This window comes from Dipodomys merriami, unplaced genomic scaffold, assembly GCF_024711535.1.
Source record: "Dipodomys merriami isolate MVZ:Mamm:240054 unplaced genomic scaffold, mDipMer1.0.p SCAF_29, whole genome shotgun sequence".
NCBI lineage: Eukaryota > Metazoa > Chordata > Mammalia > Rodentia > Heteromyidae > Dipodomys > Dipodomys merriami.
In genome coordinates this window covers 1,699,570-1,722,500 of record NW_027204381.1, presented here as the reverse complement: position 1 = coordinate 1,722,500, position 22,931 = coordinate 1,699,570, and the positions used below count along the sequence as shown (strand labels likewise).

At 43.8% G+C, this 22,931-nt stretch overlaps 1 protein-coding gene across 1 annotated transcript; it reads left to right on the top strand.

Annotated features, from left to right (window-relative positions):
• The first annotated feature begins 4,568 nt into the window (after positions 1-4,568).
• LOC138838744 (ras-related protein Rab-39A) lies at positions 4,569-12,257 on the top strand. The gene is made up of 2 exons (XM_070038077.1): positions 4,569-4,877; positions 11,448-12,257. The coding sequence occupies exons 1-2, from the start codon at positions 4,651-4,653 to the stop codon at positions 11,872-11,874; spliced, it is 654 nt and encodes a 217-aa protein (XP_069894178.1). The 5' UTR covers positions 4,569-4,650; the 3' UTR covers positions 11,875-12,257.
• Positions 12,258-22,931: the final 10,674 nt, after the last annotated feature.

Here is a 22,931-nt window from a genome sequence, read left to right as displayed (position 1 = left end):
CTCAGCCACATTCCCAGCCCCAAGGGCTTAATTTTTAAATCCTTGTTTTAAAGGGTCTTATTTGTAGCAACTTGTGTATTTAATATGTTTATTGCTACTATACTTGATGCTCACAAAGACAAACCATTGTCTGAGTGTGTGTGTGTATACATGTGTGCACACACACGTGCATGCGCGTGTACATGCACTCCAAGTCTGGACACTGTTCTTGAGCCTTTTTACTCATGGCTAGCATTCTAACACTGGAACTACAGCTCTACTTCAGGCATTTTGTTGGCTACTGGAGATAAGAATCTCATAGACTTTCCTTCCTGGGCTAGTTCTGAACTACCATCTTCCTATCTCAGCCTCCTGAAGAGCTAGGGTTACAAGCATGAGACACTAGTACACAGCCACAATACCGTTTTGTCGCAGCTCAGTATCCTGAATTTCTCTTTCAGAGATGATCTGAAAGTACTGGTCAATGCCAATCTGTCATTGATTTGTATGACCAAAGTACACAAGGTTCCAAACAGATGAAAACATCAGAGTCACTTGTCATTAGACAGAATGGATCAATAACCCAATATGCTTAGATGGAAATTTTGTTTGAAGTATCTAAATACAGGACTATTGAAAATCAATTGACCAGGGCTGGGAAGGTGGCTCAGTGGTAGAGTGCTTGCCTTGCATGCATGAGGCCCTGGGTTCGATTCCTCAGCACCACATAAACAGAAAAAGCCGGAAGTGGCGCTGTGGCTCAAGCGGTAGAGCGCTCACCTTGAGCTGAAGAGCTGAGGGACAGCACCTAGGCCCTGAGTTCAGGTCCATGACCGGCAAAAAAAAAAAAAAAGAAAATCAATTGACCAGGTACTAGTTGAATACAAATGACATACTTCTATATGTGATCTATGATGTTCACAATTTGAAAGATATTTTTAGCCACATGTCCTTCATTCCCAAACATGCTCTGGCCATTCTTTCTGCTAGGTAGCAGAAAGGGTGCAAGAATAAATCAGACTGGGTTTCTTTTTGCTTTGGGCAGTACTGGTACTAGAACTCAGAGTCTTAAATTTGCTCTGCTGGCACTCTACTACTTGAGCCATGACTCTGCTGTGCCTTTTTATTGTTTTGGAAATAGAATCTAGAGAACTTTTTCATCCTAGACTGGCCTAAAGCCATATCCTGCAGACCTTAGTCTGTTTGAGTAGCTAGGATTACAGGCATGAATCACAGGTACCTGGCTCAGACTTAATTCTTGTCTTCAAATTTTTTACAATTTGATGGGGCGGGGGAGGGGGGGTGGGGGGAGGGAGAAATAACACTTAGTGATCTTAGGAGAAAAGTTCCACCCAGTTTCCATTTACTCTTTTTCTGTCCAAGTCTTGAAAGATATCTCTTTCCTTCATTTTCAGGTATTATTGGCTGAATTCCTTTCCTGGCCCATACAACTTCTAAAATAAGCACATAAGAAATAATGAAAATGAAATCTAGGTATGTTGTACCATAACTGCACAACTGAGTAATAAAAATAAAACTAAGGGGACAGCCAGGTGGCAGTAGCTCATGTTTGTCATCTAGCTATGTAAGAGGTTGAAAGCTGAGGATCACAAACATGAGAATGAGACTCTTATCTCCAATTGGCTACCAAAACTCCAGAAGTGTAGCTATAGCTCAAGTGGTAGATTGTCAGCCTTGAGCAAAAAAAGCTAAGGGACAGCATCCAGGTTCTGAGTTCAAGCCCCAGTATTCTCTCTCTCTCTCTCTCTCTCTCTCCCTCCCTCTCTCCTCTCTCCCTCTCTCCCTCCCTCTCTCTCTCTCTCTCTCTCTCTCTCTCACACACACACACACACACACACACACTACAGGTGCCTGTGGCTCATGCCTATAATCTTAGCTACTCAGGAGGCTGAAATCTGAGGATCACCATTCAAAGCCAGCCGGGGCAAGAAAGTCCATGAGACTCTTACCTCCAATTAACCACCAGAAAACTGGAAGTGGTGCTGTGGCTCAAGGGGTAGAGCACTAGCGTTGAGCTGAAGGGCTGAGGCCCAGAGTTCAAGCCCCATGACTAAAAAATAAATACATAAAAGTTAGGTAAGAACTGGTGGAACTTGGGTATTCAGCATTAAGTGCACATAAAGATAGTATTTTAAAGCTCAAGAATGAATCGAAAGTTTTCTTGAACTGCTAACAGTTTTGCAAAGTATTGAACGACTATAGTAGCATGAAGAATTGAAAAAGAAAATAGTGTCATCCATAATCAATAGCCTAAGCACTGTCCCTTAATGTTTCTTACAATTACCCATACAAACTCAACCCACTTGTCAGCAGAAATTAAATGGCAGAGTTACAGTGATATTGCTACCGAGATCCTGCCCATTTTACAAAACATTCTTTAAGACATTTACTAATGCACTGCAGTGTGCTGTCATAAATAATTAAAATCAAATAAATCTAGGAGAGCTAAATAATTTAAACACTTGTCAAAATAAATCAGCCAGTAATACTCTGAAGTTAAATGTGTTTTATTTTCATACCTTAGTTTACTTGTTTTTCTCTCAAAATCAGATAAAAACAGAAAACTTTCATTTGCATTTCAAGTTCAACTTTCAATTCATATGTAGCCAAATGCCAGCAGCTTTACTAACATAAAAAAAACCTAACAAAACCACTGGTTACAAAACAAACTTAATTATATCAACAAAAAGGACTTAAAAAATGAATCAGAGTCTCTACTAGAGGCTCATGCCTATAATCATTCGTACTCAGGAGGCTGAGATCTGAGGATCATGAATCCATCCTAGAAAGTCTGTGAGATTCTTATCTCCAATGAACCAACCAAAAGTCAGGAGTGGAGCTGTGGCTCAAGTGATAGAGCACTAAGTCTTGAATAAAAAAAGCTCAGCCAGTGCCCAGTTCAAGCCTGAAGTCCAGCATAAACACACAACACACACACACACACACACACACACACACACACACACACACACAAATCCTTTTACCTCTTGTGACTCTGTAGTCAGAACTCTGTCACTTGGCTATCCCTAACTGGAGGGGTGCTAATAAGCCAAGGAGATTTATTTTATTTATTTATTTATTTATTTTTGGGTCCGGTCGTGGGGCCTGAACTCTGGGTCTGGGCGCTGTCCCTCAGCTCTTCAGCTCAAGGCTAGCGCACTACCACTTGAGCCACAGCGCCACTTCCGGCTTTTTTCTTTTTGCTTATGTGGTGCTGAGGAATCGAACCTAGGGCCTCATGCATGCAAGGCAAGCGCTCTACCACTGAGCCACCTTCCAAGCCCAAGATTTATAATAAAAGACAGATGATAGTGAGTAGGAGGTGAGGCTGGTGGATGAAGGTAGAGGATGAATGACAAGGAATTAACCACATTCTTTAAAGTGATGTCTCTTCTTCCCAAACAAGAAAGAACAGAAAGTTTGATATGATGAAAAGAAAGCAGAAAAAAAGTGCAATTTTTGAACAGTCTGATTTAGAAAGCCTACACTCTAAGACGGTTTGATTTTCCAAAGATAAACCTTTTTGTGTGTTTGTGTGTGTGTCCCCTGTGGGGGCCTGAACTCTGGGCCTGGGTGTTGTCCCTGAGCTTCTTTTACTCAAGACTAGAGCTCTACCACTTGAACCACAGCGCCATTTCCAGCTTATGTGGTGCTGAGGAATCGAACCCAGAGCCACATGCATGCTAGGCAACCTCTCTACCACTGAACCACCTTCCCAGCCACTCAAAGATAAATCTTGAATTCGGTATTATTTGAGGAAAGAGATGAGAAAAATCCCCAGAGTTTAAAAGTCTGCTTTGATCATTGACCAAACACAAGCTAAGAGACCACCTGTAGCCTTTTCCCTAAGTATAAAGTCTGAGAAGGGCAAGAACTTGTGATTATTTCAATATTTCACTTTTTCTCCCTTTCCTTCTTCCCCGGGCTGAAGGGCCCAGAGACACTCAGGGCTAATTCTCCTCAGTGATACTAGAAACAGAGAAGGGAGTAGAACACAGCAATGGACAGCCTTTTCTAGAAGCATTCAGCTCTACAAACTAATTTTTATCCTGTTCTCGAATAATCCCTGCAGGTGGCGCTCTGCAAGGGCCGGAAGCCACTAACAGATCTTCAGAAAAACGGGATGTTAACAAACCCACCCCAAGCCGAAGAGCAACAGCGTCACCGCAAGTTCCACAGCCTGCGGAGACTTGCAAAAATCAGAGCCCTCAGCTGCCACAGAATGACTCTCACTTTTCATTGGCTGATCCTCCCGGAGTCGAGCTCTTGGTTCATTTTCATTGGTCATCGCAGCTGTCACGTCCCTTCGCCACACCCACCTTCGGGTCGAGGCCCAATCAGCTCTGAGGTGGAATGATATACGGAGATTAGGGATGGAAGTTCACTCTCCCCAGCACAGTAGGGGGGAGAAGGAGGGAGGAGGGCTGCCCCTCCTTCCAGCACGAGGCCCCGCCCCTAAAGCCCGGCCCGGCCCCGCCCCTCCCGCCCGAGAGGGCGGGGACCGGGCGGCGGGCGCTGCCGCAGGAATATGCTGGAAGGCTGCGGGCTGGCGCCCCGGAGGTGCTGAAGGGACAGTTCCCGCCGGCGAACTTGCCCCGCAGAGGGCGGGTGTGGCGGCTCGGCCCCGGGAACGGGCGAGCCCCGGGAGCGATGGAGACCATCTGGATCTACCAGTTCCGCCTCATTGTGATCGGGGACTCCACGGTGGGCAAGTCGTGTCTGCTGCACCGCTTCACCCAGGGCCGCTTCCCGGGGCTGCGCTCCCCGGCCTGCGACCCCACGGTCGGCGTGGACTTCTTCTCCCGCCTGCTGGAGATCGAGCCGGGCAAGAGGATCAAGCTGCAGCTGTGGGACACGGCGGGACAGGAGCGGTTCAGGTAGGAGTCACTCCCACCCCGGGCGGGGGCCTGTGGGGGGGGGAGGCCTGGGAAGGGGGGTGCCGCCTCCCGCTCCCCCCCCCCCACCCCGGCCCTTCCCTCCCCAAAGTGCGCTCGCTCCATTTTCCCTTCCCCTTTCGCCCCTCCTCTTCCAGGGACGACTTCCTCCTCCGCAATTTCTCACTTCTCTCTTTGGCGCCCATTTTCTGCGCCCTCCCCCCCCTTTGGTCTCTTGGTTGCCCACCCGGGGTCCCCTCGACCTCCTCCCTCTTTGGCTCACTTCTTTCTGCCCCCGGCTTTGTGTTGGTTTGGTTTGTTGTTGGTTTGGTTTGGTGTGCGTTTGTTGGATTTTTTTTTTTTCCTTTTGGTGTCTGCCCTGGGGCTTGAACTCGCGGCCTGGGCGCTGTCCCTGAGCTGATTTTTTTTTTCTTTTTTGCTCGAGGCTAATGCTCTACCACTTGGAGCCGCAGCTCCGCTTCCGGCTTTCTGCTGATTGCATTGGAGATGGAAAGAGTCTCTCGGACTTTTCTGCCCAGGATGGGCTTCGAACCTCCAGCCTCAGCTCTCAAATCTCCTGACTAATAAGGATGTACAGGCGTGGAGGGGCCCCTGCCCTTACCTTCCACCGCTCTCTTCCTCCCCTAAACTCTCCTTCACTCACCCTCCTCTCATGCCGCCTTCCTTCTTTCTGTCCTCCCCAGCGCTTCTTCTCCAGAGACTCCCCCCCCCCTCCACCTCTGTGTGGCCGGGAGAGCGGTCAAGTAGGAGCCCCAGGTCGGGTCCCTGCTGGAGCTCATTAGGCAGGGTTCACAGGCTGCGGTGATAACCGAACCCCTCCCATCCCCCAGTGTGGAGCCTGACCCCTGACAGTGGATGCTGCAGGACAGCTAAATACAATATCAGGACATGCACACCGCTGAGGTGTGTGTGCTGCTGTGCATGCTGCATGGATGGAGTAATCTTTTCCAGTGTGTCAGCATGGGGGCTTTGTTGGAAAAAACAATTTCAGGAACTTTTCTTTTTCTTCTCTTTTTTTTTCTTTTTTTTCCCCCATCGGTTGTGGGGCTTGAACTCTGGGCCTGGGCACTGCCCTTGAGCTCTTCAGCTCAAGGCTAGTGCTCTACCACTTGAGCCGCAGTGCCACTTCCGGTTTTTTGGTGATCTATTGGAGATAAGAGACCCATGGACTTTCCTGCCTGGGCTGGCTTTGAACTGCGATCCTTAGATCTCAGCCTCCTGAGTAGCTAGGATTACAGGCATGAGCCACAGACACCCAGCCAGGAACTTTTACTTTATGTTGCTTAACATTCTGGTGTGAGAACAGAAGGTAAATGAGTTTCATTTTCAATGTTCACTGGGGGAACTGAATGTCACAAAGACAACTCGTGATTTGTAAATTAAAAAAAAAGTAAGGGACATAGTATGAATTCCTGAATATTTCACAATTTTGATGTATTGCAATGTTTTGTTTCCCCCAAATCCGCTTGTGCGGCAGAACTCAATTAAGAGAGCCCTTTGCATTCTGCAGTCAGTTCTGTGCTTGTGAAATACAGTACTCTGGGAGTGGACTTCCCAGACATGCTTCCCCTCACCCCAGGCAGCCTCTGTTCTGAATGAGATCAGCCTACATCTGAGGATGGCCCACGTTCAAAGTTTTGGCTTGCATTCCCAGCTCCGACACTGATTCATGGAGATATGCAGGGAACTGCTTAGCTTGCTTGTACATTCATTTTCTTACTAATGAAGTTGGAAAGATGGCCAGGCCAGTCTTCAGAGAAGTGTTAAAGGTTATTGACTTGATTTATACAAATCAAATATAAATTCTGTCAAGGATTTTTCCCCTTCATTAATAAGCCTTCTTTTTCTCTTTTCTTTTCTTTTCTTTCTTTTTTTTTGCTGGGCCTGGGGCTTCAACTCTGGGCCTATGCGCTGTCCTTGAGCTTCTTGTTGCTCAAGGCTAGCGGTTGACCACTTGAGCCACTGTGCCATTTCTAGCATTTTCTGAGTAGTTTATTGGAGATAAGAGTCTCACAAACCTTCCTACTAGAGCTGGCAATGAAACACAATCAGATCTCAGCCTCTAGAGCAGCTACTCAGCTATTGTAAGACCCTTTATCTCCACAAAACTATTTAAAAAAAAAAAAAGCAGGAAATAGGGCTGCGGCTTAAATGGTAGAGTGCTAGCCTTGAGTCAAAGAAGCCTAGGTCCTGGGTTCAAGCCCCAGGACTGGCACGAAAAAAATCTATTTTGAATCATAGATATCTTTGCACAGTTTTTTTCCATAGCAAAGCTCTTGAAGATTCTTTACTACTATTAGGAAAAATATCATATCATGAAGCATTTGTGGGAAATATTTTCTTTGGAGGTTTATTCATGATTATACATAAGTTAGCAAAAGGGACATACATTATTTATTCCTTTGTGTGCTGGTACTGGACCTTGAACTCTTGCTTAGCTTTTTCCATCAAGGCTGGTACTCTAATGAGTCACAGCTCCATTTCTGGCCTTTTGCTGGTTATTTACAGATAAGAGTCTCTTGGACTTTTATGCTCGGGCTAGTTTTTTGTTTTTGTTTTTTTGTTTCTTGGGGGTTTTTTGGTTGGTCATGGGGCTTGAACTCTGGGCCTGGTTGCTGTCCCTCAGCTCTTCAGCTCAAGGTGGAATGCTCTACCACTTGAGCTACATCACCACTTCTGGTTTTGTGGTGGTTAATTGGAGATAAGAGTCTCACGGACTTTCCTGCCTAGGCTGGCTTTGAACAGCGATCCTCAAATCTCAGCCTCCTGAGTAGCTAGGATTACAGGCATGAGTCACCAGCACCCAGCTTGGGCTAGTTTTGAACCTCCATCCTCAAATCTCAGCCTAGAAGTGCAGGCATGAGCCACCCCTACTTTAGACAACCTGGGGATAGCTCAATGCCATAAACAAACAGAACAATAAAATAGCAAATAATAGTGATCACAATTAGTATCCATTTTCAGTGTTTAATATACTCTAGTACATGACAACTACTTGCATAGCATGAAAGAAGCAAAATCAGCCAGGTATGGTAGCTCATGCCTCTAATCCCAGCTTTGGGAGAGTGAGACAGGAGGACCAAAAGTTCAAGCCTGCCCAGGTTTTACAACAAGACTCAAAAAAATAACAAAGGTGCCAGGTGCTAATGGCTCAGACCTGTAATCCTAGCTACTCAGGACACTGACATCTGAGGATAGCAGTTTGAGGCCAGCCTGGCCATGAAAGTCCATGAGACTCTTATCTCCAATTAATCACCAGAAAACCAGAAGTATTGCTGTGGCTCAAAATGGTAGAGCACTAACTTTGTGCAGAAAAGCTCAGGAACAGAGCTTAGGCCCCGAGTTTTTTAAAAAAGGTAAGAAAATTACATTTTAGAAAGGAAAAATGTTAAATTTCCAAGTTAAAGAAACACATGCTTGCGCTGGGAAGGTGGCTTAGTGGTAGAGTGCTTGCCTTTTATGCATGAGACCCTAGGTTTCATTCCTCAGTACCACATAAGCAGAAAAAGCCAGAAGTGGCGCTGTGGCTCAAGTGGTAGAGTGCTAGCCTTGAGCTGAAGAGCTGAAGGACAGCGTCCAGGCCCAGAGTTCAGGCCCCACAACCCAAAAAAAGAAGAAAGAAAAAGAAAGAAAGGAAGAAAGGAAGGAAGGAAGGAAGGAAGGAAGGAAGGAAGGAAGGAAAAGAAAGAAAGAAAGAAAGAGAGAAAGAAAGAAAGAAAGAAAGAAAGAAAGAAAGAAAGAAAGAAAGAAAGAAAGAAAGAAAGAAAAGAAACTAAACCCACCCAGGCTTGGCCAGCTCATACCTATAACCCTAGCTACTCCAGAAGCAAAATTGGGAGGATTGTAGTTTAAAGCCAATAGGACAAAGGTAGGATGCAATCAATAGCCAAGCAGAGTAGGTCTCATCTACCATCCCAGCCACAGTGCAAGCATAAATAGGAGGAACACAATCCGGGTCAGCCTGGGAAAAGTCTCAATGCCAAAAACTACCAAGGAAATGAACACTTTGTTGTTGTTGTTATTGTTTTGCAAGTATTGGGGCTTGAACTCAGGGCCTGAGTTTTGTCTCTGAGCTTCTCTGTGCCCAAGGCTAGCACTCTACCATTTGAACCACAGCAACACATCTGCCTTTTTCTGTTTATGTGGTACTGAGTAATTGAACCCAGAGCTTCATCATGCTAGGCAAGCACTCTTCCACAAGGCCGCATTCACAACACCAGAAAAGGGTTTTTTTTTTTTTTTTTGGTCAGTCGTGGGGCTTGAACTCTGGGCTTGGACACTGTCCCTGCACTCTTCAGCTCAAGGCAAGTGCTCTGCTGCTTGAGCCACAGCACTACTTCCTGTTTTCTAGTGGTTTTTATTGGAGATAAGAGTCTCACGGACTTTCCTGCCCCAGCTGGCTTTGAACCACGATCCTCAGATCTCAGCCTCCTGAGTAGCTAGGGTTACAAGCATGAGCCACCAGCGCTCGGCAGAAAAGGGTTTCTTGATCCAGTCCTTTCGGAAATGCTGGATCATTGCTGGATTTCTTGAGTTTCTCCCCATTCCCCACGCACATTACAAACAAGTGCTGTACCATAATGCCATACTCCTAGCCCTTCTTAGAGCTTTTGCTATGTTAACACACAGTGTAAAACTCCCAGATACAGTGTGGCCCAACCCAGACTCCTTTTGCAGAGAACATTTTGAAGTACTGCTTTTCTACAAAATGCACTTTGTCATCAGTGAGCATCTCTGTTCCACTACACCCTCGCTTCCTTGGTGCTCTGCTTTACCAGGGCCTACAGGCATGGGGCCAAGAAAGCACGGACTGAAGCTCTGAAACCTGAGCCCAAAGTCAGTATTTTCTAGGAAAATCTAGATAAGGCCATGGGCTGGTGGAGTTGGGCACCAGTGTGTGGGTATGTGAGGTGCTGGGGGCGTGAGCCTTGTTTCTCCAGTTCTACCCAGGGCCTGCTCCACATTGGAGCCTATAACTGAGACTTAGGCTTGGTGATGAATTTCCAGCCTGGCGAACTGGAAATAGCTAGGGAGCAGTGAGCATTCAGCAGTGAGCATTCAGATTGCACAGTCATTGGATGATGATGGTCAGGCATTTGGGGCCCTATCCAAGCTATAATCTTTTTCCACAAACGTAGTATCCTTTGCCAAAGAGCACATTGCTATTCTGGAGTGGATCCTGTAATGGTGTAATGGAAGCCTCCCTGGGCTCCATGGAACATCCTGGTCTGCTCTAGACACTTTAGGCCAGTGCCATTAGATCTGATGGCCCAAGTGGCAAAGTTGCTTGCATTATAGCTTAGATTAGCCCAAGATGTACTCTTGCTTTCAGCCCTATTAAAGCTGGGAGCCTTTTAGGTCTCCTGCTTAATGGATCGTAGAAGCACAGCATACTATACAAGTTCCCTCTAAAGTTCGGAAATATCCACCAAGAATTACCCATCTTTCTTCTTGGTGGGTGTGGGGGGGAGGAGCATGATACTATGACTCATCTTTGGTTTCATCAGCCTGCTCCCAATTAGAAGAAACTTGCCAGAGATGGTTTATTCTCATGGCATAAGTCGAATGTCGAATGTTGATGGATTTCTAAATATTTAATTCATTTACTGTTTTCTATAACTGATTAGCTTTTAGCCACTCAGTGGCCTTGGTGTAAATGACTACATTACTAATAGTTCTGGACAGCTTTTCTTTTTGGAGTGTTGTTATCTCTTTCTCTCACATTTTTTTGCTCTCTGTCATTTCTCTTCTTTCCCCACTGGCTTTGTATATGAATAAAACAAGTCAGCCACATATGGGATCATTACAATGCATTGAAGGGGAAAGAGTAATAGAGGGGGTAAATATGATCAAAGTATATTATATGGAAGTATCACTCCCCCTCCCCGCCCCCCACCACACTGTACAATTAATATGGGCTAATAAAAATGCAGGGAAAAGATCCACCAGTAGATGGCAGTGTGCCCCTTTTGTGAGGATTCATTATCCAAGCTACACAAGTGTTCCTAACTGCTAGACACTTGGAAACTACTGGGTAGGGCTGGGTGGTGGTACATACTTGTAATCCCACCTACACAGGAGGAGGAAGTAAGAGGATCGAGCCCCAAGACCAGCCTGAGCAAAAAGTAAGAGACCCTGTCTGAAAATTAAAGCAAAAGGGGCTAGGAAGGTGGCTCAAATAGAGTGGCCATGATTTCAAACACCTGTACCCTTGTCTAATCTTCCAGAATGCCTATTTTAACCACAGGGGTATAATTATTCCTTCAGATATATATGGGTCATGGGGCTTGAACTCAGGGCCTGGGCATTGTCCCTAAGCTTCTTTTGCTCAAGCCTAGTACTCTACCACTTTGAGCCACAGCTCCATTTCCAGTGTTTTAGGTGGATAATTGGAAATAAGAGTCTCACGGCCTTTCCTGCCCAGGCTGGCTCTGAACTGCAATCCAGCTAAGACTCTGCATATATGGCTTATACATTGGTGCTGGTGCTCCATTATTTGAAGGAGGGCAAAATAACATGTCCTTTACAACCTTTTTTATCTTTATTTTTCAGATCCATAACTCGGTCTTACTACCGCAACTCAGTTGGGGGATTTTTAGTATTCGACATTACTAATCGGCGCTCTTTTGAACATGTGAAAGATTGGTTGGAAGAAGCAAAATTGTATGTACAGCCATTTCAAATTGTATTTCTCCTGGTGGGACATAAATGTGACTTAGCTTCACAGCGTCAAGTTACAAGAGAGGAGGCAGAAAAACTGTCTGCGGACTGTGGAATGAAGTACATTGAAACGTCAGCTAAGGATGCTACAAATGTTGAGGAATCCTTCACTCTCCTGACCAGAGACATCTATGAACTTGTTAAAAAGGGAGAGATTTGTATTCAGGATGGCTGGGAAGGGGTAAGAAGTGGTTTCGTTCCAAATACTGTGCATTCTTCAGAAGAGGCGGTAAAGCCCAGGAAAGAGTGTTTCTGTTGACTTCAGCTATGCCAAAGAACTGAGTGTAGATGGGTATCATCGCAGTGTGAATGCCAACATTAACCACAGAATGACACAGTGAAAGCATCTAAGAAGTGATAAGCCTGCCTGCAATGATGCTGTGTGTAAGTGGTTAGCTTCACGGCACTCTGCTTATTTGTTACCCTACTGGATAGGGTCATTTGTGAAATTACCACGCAAAGCAGACAACATTTTCTTGAAACCCAAATGTCTATGTAATTACCTCCATTCTCACTTTGCTAGCATGTAGCAGACCTTAGTGTCCAGACACGTCGATATTACGCACTTTTCTTGACAGTTATTACTCACTTTTCTTGACAGTTCTAAATGGGTTTTTGTACACATATAGTCTGATTAAAAACATTTTTATCAGGAGTTAACATTTTCTTGAATTACTTATTACTCTATAGTCAAGTGCATTTCGAAGCAGTACACACTTCACTTGCCAAGTAAACAATCTCAGAATTATTAGCTATGGCTGAAATATCAGATCCTTTTTAAGGTACCAGGTTTGCCATTAGAAATACTTTTTAAAAAAACTTTTATCTGATTGTAATTGTATGTGGGGAGTGTGTATGTGTGTTGTGTGTATGTGTGTGTCAGTCCTGGGTCTTGAACTTAGGAACTGGGCACTGTCCTGGAGCTTTTTTTTTTTTTTTTTTTTTGCCAGTCCTGGGGCTTGAACTCAAGGCCTGGGCACTGTCTCTACCACTTAAGCCACAGTGCCACTTGTGGCTTTTTCTATTTATGTGGTTCTGAGGAGTTGAACCCAGGGCTTCGTGTATGTTAGACAAGCACTCTACCACTAAGCTTTTTTGTTAAGGCTAGTGCTCTGCCACTTGAGCCACAGGTCTACTTCTGGGTTTTTTTTTTTATGATTTTTTTGTAGATAAGAATTTAATGGGCTTTCCTGCCCAGGCTTCAAACCACAATCTTCAGATCTCAGCTTCCTGAGTAGCTAGGATTACAGGTTTGAGCCACTAGATCCTGGCTGACTATAAGTTTTATATTCTTTTTCTCTGATTTATTGCTCCTGAAACTTGTATGTTTTATAAGAGATGTTAGGTTTCAAACAAACAAATAAAAAAATATATATATATATTTTCGTGGGTTGTGGGCCTTGAACTCTGGGCCTGGTTGCTGTCCTTCAGCTATTCAGCTCAAGGTGAGCACTCTACCACTTGAGCCACAGCGCCACTTCTGGTTTTCTGATGGTTTATTGGAGATCAGAGTCTCACGGACTTTCCTGCCCGGGTTGGTTTTGAACCTCCATCCTCAGATCTCAGCCTTCTGAGTACCTAGGATTATAGGTGTGAGCCAGTGCCCGGCTTCAAACAGAATATTTTAAGCAAATATTTGTATCAACAAAATGAAAGACACTCAATGGTCCTTCATTTTCATAGTATACTACATTTAGACAAGAAAAACAAATTTATGTATATACTGACATTTCAAAGAAAGGACCCAATTTACCTTGAACTTGTCAAAATTATGGATTAAGTATGGTGTTTTTTACTTACATCATTTCTTTTTTTCCCCCCACTCGTGGGGCTTGAACTCTGGGCCTGGGCGCTGTCCTTCACTCTTCAGCTCAAGGCTAACCCTCTACTGCTTGAGCCACAGCGCCACTTCCAGTTTTCTAATGGTTTATTGGAGGTAAGAGTCTCTTGGACTTTACTGCTCGGGCTGGCTTTGAACTGTGATCCTCAGATTTCAGCCTCCTGAGTAGCTAGGATTACAGGAGTGAGCCACCAGCTCCCGACACATCATTTCTTTTCCAAATAAATTTCCAAATTTTCCACTTCCATGTACAAGAAGAGTATGGAAAAAGGTTTCTTTTTTCTATTTATTTTATTTTATTTATTTTTTGCCAGTCCTGGGGCTTGAACTCAGGGCTTGGGCACCGCCCCTGAGCTTTTTGTTGTTGTTGTTCAAGGCTAGCACTCTACCACTTGAGCCACAGTACCACTTCCAGCATTTTCTCTGTATGTGGTACTGAAGAATTGAGCCCAGGATTTCATGGATACTAGGCAGGCTCTAAGGCACCTTCCCAGCCCAAAAGGATTTTTCTTGACAAGGAAAACTGAATGCTTATTATATTTAGTTATTCCCTTTTGCCTTGACAATCTTATCAGTACAAGGGAAGACAGACTAAGCTACTCAGAAGGCTGAGATCTGAAGATCACAGTTGAAAGCCAACCTCCATCAAGAAAGTCTGTGAAATTATCATCAACAAACCACCAAAAAAGCTGGCATTAGAGCTGTAGCACAAGTGGTAGAGTGCTACCTTTGAGTAAAAAGAAACTCAGGGTCAGTGCCCACACCCTGAATTCAAATCCCAGGACTGGCACAAACAAGAAAAAAGAAAAGAAAATGACTTCCAAGAGTCCTATTTTTAACTTACTGATTGAACTTTCCTTGAAAGGGACATTTTAATGATAATGATAAATATTTTATAGCATATTTGTCTATTCTGTTCCGGAAGCTATTCCTAATCCAAGGTGGGTACACTTTGTCAGTATCAAAGTGTTATAGTAGACAATAGACTATTCTGCAAGAAGTCAGAAAATTTGGTTCCTAGCCTGTCTTTGCCCTACTCATTTTTGGTCCTGAAGAAGTTGCTTAGTCTTTCTCTATCATTTTTTCATCATCTGTAAAATGAGACGGGTGACCTCATTTATTGAATTTCTTGGAATTCCTTTGAGAATCAAGTGAATCCTGGGAAAAAAAGAGAAAGTTTTTAAAGAAAGCATTAGATAACTCCTATGCATTCTGTGGCATTTCCAGTGGACAGGAATAATGTGTCCTCATGTTCTTTTTTTTTTTTTTTTTTTGGGTCCCGTCGTGGGGCCTGAACTCTGGACCTGGGCGCTGTCCCTCAGCTCCTCAGCTCTTCAGCTCAAGGCTAGTGCTCTACCGCTTGAGCCACAGCGCCACTTCCGGTTTTTTTTTCTTTTTGCTTATGTGGTGCTGAGGAATCGAACTCTGGCCCTCAGGCATGCAGGGCAAGTGCTCTACCACTGAGCCACCTTCCCAACCCCCTCATGTTCTTTTATGCTAAGGAAGCAGAAGGAGGTGTATGTTTTCACGGACCCAGGGATTTACCTTGTGCCCTTGTACTCTGAACCCTGGCTTCCAAAGCAGAACGGATAGAGAAGGAAGTCCCAGGTGAATTAACCCAATCAAAAAGTCACCTTTAAGCAAGAGGAAGGGGGAGCGCCTGTGGCCTATACCAGTCATCCTAGCTACTCAGGAGGCTGAGATCTGAGGATCACGGTTCAAAGCCACCCAGGGAGAAACATCCCCATGAGACTCCAATTAACCACTCAAAAATCAGAAGTGGCACTGTGGCTCAAAGTGGTAGAGCACTAGCTTTGGGCAAAAAGTGCTCAGGGACAGGAAATGCCCAGGCCCTGAGTTCAAACCCCATGGCCAACAAAAAAAAAAAAGAAGAAGAAGTCATATTTGAATGTGGTTTTGTGCATCTCCAAGTAGATATTTAATTGTATTTTCAGATACTTGTACATTTTCTAGGTTCATGTATTTTTTAATAGTGCTTATAAAGAGAATATAAATTATATGTCATGACAAAAGTTTAGAAAATTTATATTGTCAACATCTTTTATATCTTTAGGCTAATTTCACTCTTCGCATGGTAACTGACAAGATGAAAAAATACCTGTCCCTCAGAATGTGAAGTGATTTACTTTTAGTGTGATGCTTTTAAATGTTCTATTGCAGTCTTTTATCAGTCCAAAATGGCTTAGCCGCAAATGCTGAACAACTAACAGCAATTTAAAGTATAGCCACCTGTGCCTATTTGTGATGTTAAGTAGCTGAGATATAGTTTTGCCTTCAGTGGATACTTATAATAATGTTAATGCTGGATGAAGACTAATGTGTGGGCTGTAGGATAGGAAGTGTTCCAACATTTAGAACAGAAGTAAGAAGGAACTAGAAGAAACCAGTGGGAAGGAAGAAAAAGTTGATACTTGAATGAGTAGAAGCTAGCCTGGAACTCTAGTCTGCTAATGCCTTGGTTACCAAGTTCTGTGTGTGTGTGTGTGTGTGTGTGTGTGTGTGTGTGTGTGTGAGAGAGAGAGAGAGAGAGAGAGAGAGAGAGAAAGAGAGAGAGAGAGAGGAAAGTACATTGAGGGATGTGAAAGAAAAGGGTAAATATAATAATATATAAAATTAGGCTAAATCACTTTTATATTATAGAGGAGCTATTTGTGGTAGAACAACAGTACAATGAATGTTCACTTCAAATACCCGAATGCTTAAACAAGATTGCCAAACATCTGTATACCATTAGCCAGGGGTTCTCATTCATGGACACATTTTAAAATAGTTGATCTACTTTTTTACCCATTATCATAGAAAAATGTGGATAATAATGCCAAAATAATAAGAAATATTTGCTCCAGGCAAAAACTTTTTGGCCAACTTTCTTAGAAGTCAGATATACTTGTTTTATGTTAAAATTACTCCATTGAAAATTTATTTAAAGTTTAACTGTCTTTAAATGGAAGAATTTAAAACTAAAAAATTATGTAGCTAGTTACCAAATTTTTTTTGGGGGGGGGGGGGTCCGGTCGTGGGGCCTGAACTCTGGGCCTGGGCACTGTCCCTCAGCTCTTCAGCTCAAGGCTAGCACTCTACCACTTGAGCCACAGCACCACTTCCGGCTTTTTTCTTTTTGCTTATGTGGTGCTGAGGAATCGAACCCAGGGCCTCAGGCATGCAAGGCAAGCACTCTACCACTGAGCCAACTTCCCAGCCCCTTGTTACCAAATATTTTGTCAATGTAATTTTTTGAAACAAGAGAAAACTGTCCCATTTATAATAAATTTGTCCCAACAGAATTTCCTCCCACTGAGCTACAAAAACACTTTCAGTCCATGCCGTGATATGACTAATAATTAATTCAATGGTAAGTTTAAACCAAAAGGTTTTTTTTTTTTTTTTTTTGGGGGGGGGTCCAGTCGTGGGACCTGAACTCTGGGCCTGGGCGCTATCCCTCAGCTCTTCAGCTCAAGGCTAGTGCTCTACCACTTGAGCCACAGCGCCACTTCCAGCTTTTTTCTTATGTGGTGCTGAGGAATCGAACCCAGGGCCTTGAGCATGCAAGGCAAGCGCTCTGCCACTGAGCCACCTTCCCAGCCCCAAACCAAAAGGTTTTTAATCACTATGCTTTGCTTTTTAAATGTGGCCTTTATATGCACCTTAGTAGTAAACAAGATTTTTTTTTTGGAAGCTTGAAAATTTAGGTTTTTAAAGGCCTTAATTAAGTACTCCATATTTTTTTATTTTTTGGTCGGTCGTGGGGCTTGAACTCTGGGCCTGGGCGCTATCCCTCAGCTCTTCAGCTCAAGGCGAGCGCTCTACCACTTGAGCTACAGCGCCACTTCCGGTTTTCTGGTGGTTTATTGGAGATAGGAGTCTCACAGTCTTTCCTGCCCGGGCTGGCTTTGAACCGCGATCCTCAGATCTCAGCCTCCTGAGTAGCTAGGATTACAGGCGTGAGCCACCAGCACCCGGCACTCCATATTTTTTTTTAAGTGAAACTTTATTTTATATCATTAAAAAACGGAGGCAGGCACTATCATTTGAGGCTGTAATCCCTGCTACTTGACAGGTGAAGATCAGAGAAATCAAGGTTCAAGATCAGCCTGGACCAGAAAAAGTTCACCAGACTCCATCTTAATGAATGGCTGGACTTAGCAGTGAGCACCTGCCCTGTCATCCCAGTGCAACCAGGCTGGTCTGGACATAAAGATGGAAAATAGCCAAGGCCAAAATGGGATGGAGGAATGGCTCAAATGGTAGCACACCTGCCTACCAAATTGCAAGGCACTTGAGTTCAGTCCTCAGTACTGCCAAAGGATACATACTGAGTAATAAAATAGTTTTAAGAGTGTTTTGTCTGTTTTATACTGCCCATGGTTCAATGAAGAACAAAGCCTCTGTCCATCTCAGAGTGCAGTGTATTTTGATAATTTCCTTAGGTCTGGAGCAAGGAGGATGAGGAGACTAAAGACTATTTGATGAGCTTGTTCATCAGTTTCCCTCTAATTACCTGGAAAGATTTAGCTTGAACATGCGAAGGAAAGTTGCAATCTTTACAGGGTGAAAAAAAAAATAACCCAAGGACTACAAAGTCTTCAGTTAAATCCTACAAGTTTTTAAATACTAAAATAAAGTTCTAATGTAAAGGTCTTAGAAATTCCACAGCTAATGAATAGCCACCTCTGCTTCAGAAAATTTCTAAATCTCAGTGTTTTCATCAACTTTCCTACGCAAGCAATCTTTCCCTGGTCTTGAAATGATGAACAAACTATTCTCTGGAACCTGACTGACTTGTGGCAAGTCCTGATTTTTCTGTAATGTTAATAACGGATGCAAGAAGACACAAGCAATGAGCTGTGACAATCTATGTCAATCATTACACAATCTAGTTCACCTGCTGTGTAGACTATAAATGAAAGGAAATTTTAAAGATATATTAAAATTTTTATGTACCTCATCTTTCTAGGTATTTTTTTTAAATAGTGTCTAACACACTGTCTTAAATATGTGACATTCAGTGGCTACTAATTGGTTGTTGTTCTATTGAGTTAATCCTGTTGAATGTGAGTTTCCAATACTTGATTTTAATTTATATATTTCATAGCAGAATAAACATCTTTTGATATCATCATCTCTTGTTTTTTCCCCCCAGAAAAACAGCCAGTGGAAGAAAAATATGGTATAAACTCTTAGATGTATTGTTTGATTTTAAATAATGGATAAAAAATGAATTGGAGCTCATTGTGGCTCATGCCTGTAATCCCAGCTACTCAGGAGGCTGAGATCTGAGGATCGTGGTTCAAAGCCAGCCCAGGCAGGAAAGTCCATGAGACTCTTATCTCCAATAAATCACTAGAAAACCAGAAGTGGCTCTGTGGCTCAAGCGGTAGAGCATTAGCCTTGAGCTTAAGAGCTGAGGGACAGTGCCCAAGCCTAGAGTTCAAGCCCCATGACCGACCAAAAACAAACAAAAAAAGAAAACAACTGGAAGTGGAAGTGTGTTATAAAGTGTAGAGCACTAGCCTTGAGCAAAAGACACCAGGGATAACACCCAAGCTCCCAGTTCAGGCCTTGTCACCAAAAAAAAAAAAAAAAAAAAAAGGCCATGGTATTGTTAACCATTATCCATCTTTTTTTTTCTTTTTTCTTTTGTCAGTCTTGGGGCCTGAACTCTCAGCCTGGGGTGCTGTCTCTTTAACTCAAGGCTAGTGCTCTACCACTTGAGCCACAGCACCACTTCCAGCTTTTTCTGTTTATGTGGTGGTAAGGAATCAAACCCAGGGCCTCATGCATGCTAGGCAGGCACTCTACCACTGAGCCACCTTCCCAGTCCCCCCGTTACCCATCTTTGTGAGTCCATCCTGAGTGGCATTTTTAAAACAGAAGCAATTATTTAACTGAAACTTGTATATGTTCACAAATGAAGTATAATTACGAATTCAAGATTTGCATTTTACAAATGTAACAAATACTTTACAAAAATTACAAATAAAAAGTAATGCCATAATGGAATTCAGGGTAAAACTCTATAATTAAAATTATTATTATCATTTTTTTTTTGTCGGTCGTGGGGTTTGAACTCTGGGCTTTGGTGTTATCCTTCACTCTTCAGCTCAAGGTGAACGCTGTACCTCTTGAGCCACAGCACCACTTCTGGTTTTCTAGTGGTTAATTGGAGATACGAGTCTCTTGGACTTTCCTGCCTGGGCTGGCTTTTACCCATGATCCCCAGATCTCAGCCTCCTGAGTAGTTAGGATTACAGGTGTGAGCCATCAGCGCCGGCTCTAGGTCATATTTTTGCTGCCAAATGAATAATAATGAATATCTTAGATTTTTTAAAAGAGTTTTTGAGTTACAGAAAGGGATCATTGCCATGTACTCTGTCTTAAAGATAATTTTGAATCTCTGATTTTCTTTACTTGGTTTGTCTGTCATGATTTGGCCTTGCACCTACCAGAGACTAATGAAATTTCTAGTGGAGCTTGTTAGAGCACCCAAGAAAAATTTCATATCTCTGCACATTCAACGAGTTGTACATGTAAGATGTTTATACAGTGTAGAGCACACAGTTGCTAAATGCCCCTTCTTTTTTTTTTTTTTTTTTGGGTCCGGTCGTGGGGCCTGAACTCTGGGCCTGGGTGCTGTCCTCAGCTCTTTAGCTCAAGGCTAGCGCTCTACCACTTGAGCTACAGCACCACTTCCGGCTTTTTTCTTTTTGCTTATGTGGTGCTGAGGAATCGAACCCAGGGCCTCATGCATTGCGCTGTACCACTGAGCCACCTTCCCAGCCCTAAATGCCCCTTCTTATTTTGTTTTATTTTTAGTATGGTTACCACCAAGTTGTCCAGAAGTTAATCTCCACAGTTGGCCAGAAACAAATAGTTGATATTGGCTATTTTGGTAGTTCACTTCAAATGGAAATGACTCAGAAAGAGTCTCCATCAGAGAAAAATGCTTAGTATTGCCCTGAAGGACCTAGAGAAGATGAACACAGCCCTTGGGGATTGCCAGCCATCAGCAGCAACATCTGACCAGCTGGAGAGGAGCTCTAGTAAATGGTCAACCCTTCTCAGCAGCAGTGCTGGACATAGTCCCCACTCAAAAGATGGTACATGGAGCCGGGCGCTGGTGGCTCACGCCTGTAATCCTAGCTACTCAGGAGGCTGAGATCTGAGGATCGCGGTTCAAAGCCAGCCCGGGCAGGAGAGACCATGAGACTCCTATCTCCAATAAACCACCAGAAAACCGGAAGTGGCGCTGTAGCTCAAGTGGTAGAGCGCTCGCCTTGAGCTGAAGAGCTGAGGGACAGCGCCCAGGCCTGGAGTTCAAGCCCCATGACCGACAAAAAAAAAAAAAAGATGGTACATGGTGCCCAGTGTAGTAAGGACGGTGGGCAGATGAGGTGGTTTTTATTTTTACCTAACATGACTGCACTGCTAGCATTGCTTAAGAAAGCAATGGGGAGGGCAAACGGAGAAGATTTAGGAGAGTGAATATAGCCCAAATATGCTATGGACATGGATGAGCATGGAACAATGAAGTCTGTTGAAATTGGCTTGGGAAGGGGGAGGAGCTGAGGGAAAGTGGGGGAGGAGTCTGATGAAGGTATATTTTATACAGATATAGACCTGTCTCGATGAACTTCACCCTACAGTTCATTCCTGGTGATAAAACAGGTGGGGCAAGGGCTGGGAAGGTGGCTCAGTGGTAGAGCGCTTACTTTGCATGCCTGAGGCCCTGGGTTCGAATCCTCAGCACCACATAAGCAAAAGGAAAAAAGCCGGAAGTGGCGCTATGGCTCAAGTGGTAGAGCGCTAGCCTTGAGCTGAAGAGCTGAGGGACAGCGCCCAGGCCCAGAGTTCAGGCCCCATGATCGGACCCAAAAACAAACAAACAAACAAAAAAACATGTGGGGCAGCAAGGTATTTCTTTATTGACATCATTTACTTGTGATGTTATCTTGTCATTGAAAACATCCAATTCAAGAGTTTTTGGTGCATTCAGTTGTACAACCATTACCACAACCCATTTGAGAACATCTTCATCACCTCAAGAAAGAAAAAAATAAAACAGACTGGGCACCAATGGCTCATGCCAATAATCCTAGCCTGCAGTAGACTGGCCTGAAAGTAGTCATTCACGTGTGTTTCCTAGAATTCCCAGAAGTCCACGAAGCACATTCTGTTCTGCACACGAGGAGAAATCCTAAGAATCTTGTGGGTTTTAGATTGAGTGCCTTTCACAGCTATCATGGTTTCGACCGCATCTGAGAAGAGGGAACCCTAGAGCTCTGTGTGTTCTGGTGATTTCTGCATCAGACATTATCTGCCTTTTCATCAGTGAAGACAAACTCAAGCCTTCGGCCTTCTTCTAGCACTCTCCAAAGGAGACTGGGCCATCCCTAGGACATCTTTCAATCAGTGACACCTTGGAGCGTTTCCCTGGGGATACCATATCAGTTCTTCCCAACCTCTAAACATCTGGACAAGCTGCATAACATCACTTGCATCTGCAAACTCCCCTCTCCTTTCTTGCTCTAAGTGAAACTTGGTCTTTCTCTGCTGTCTGTATCTCTGTTATAGGATGCCCCTGGAGCACTGGGCCTTCAGTTCTTATGTGGGTCTTCTTTCCTCTCCATTGCCACTTCCAGGTCAGTTCATCCTCCCTCCACTCTTAAAAATGCTCATTTTTTAGCCAGGTGCCAGTGGCTCACACCTGTAATCTTAGCTACTCAGGAGGCTGAGATCTGAAGATCGAGGCAAGGAAAGTCCTTGAGACTCTTATCTCCAATAAACCACCAAAAAACGGAGTGGCACTGTGGCTCAAGTGGTAGAGTGCTCTCCATGAGCTGAAGAACTCAGGGACAGCCCCAGGCCTGAGTTCAAGCCCTACAACTAACCTAAACAAAAAAACACCCACCCCCCCAAAACAAAAGCAATGTTCATTGTTGTGGGGGACAACAGGGTTTCACTCTGTAGTCCAGGTTGAGTCTAAACCCCACAATCCTCCTGTCTCAGTCTCCCAAGTGGAACTGCAGGTGTGAACCAGTATTTTCTATCTGAGCTTGATTAAATCTAGATGTAGGACTGGCAGATATGGAGAAATAACTACTTGATTATACAGCCATGTTTACTATTTGGCTTCCATAAAGCTCCAAGAACCAGATGCTGGTAGCTCCCAACAATAATCCTGGTTATTTAGGACTTGATGATGAAGGTTTAAAGCCAGATAAATTGAAGAGCCTCTTATCTCCAATTAACCAGCAAAAATCCAGAAGTGGTGATGTGGTTCAAGTGGTAGAGTGCCAGTCTTGAGTTGAAAAAGCCAAGCAAGAGCACGAAGCTCTAGATCAAGTCCCAGTACAGACACAAAAACAAACTGCAAGAGGATAAGATTCTTCAAAGAACTACTACTTAATAGAATTCCTTAAGTAGAAATAATCTCTCTTCCAGCTTTCATTCCGGAG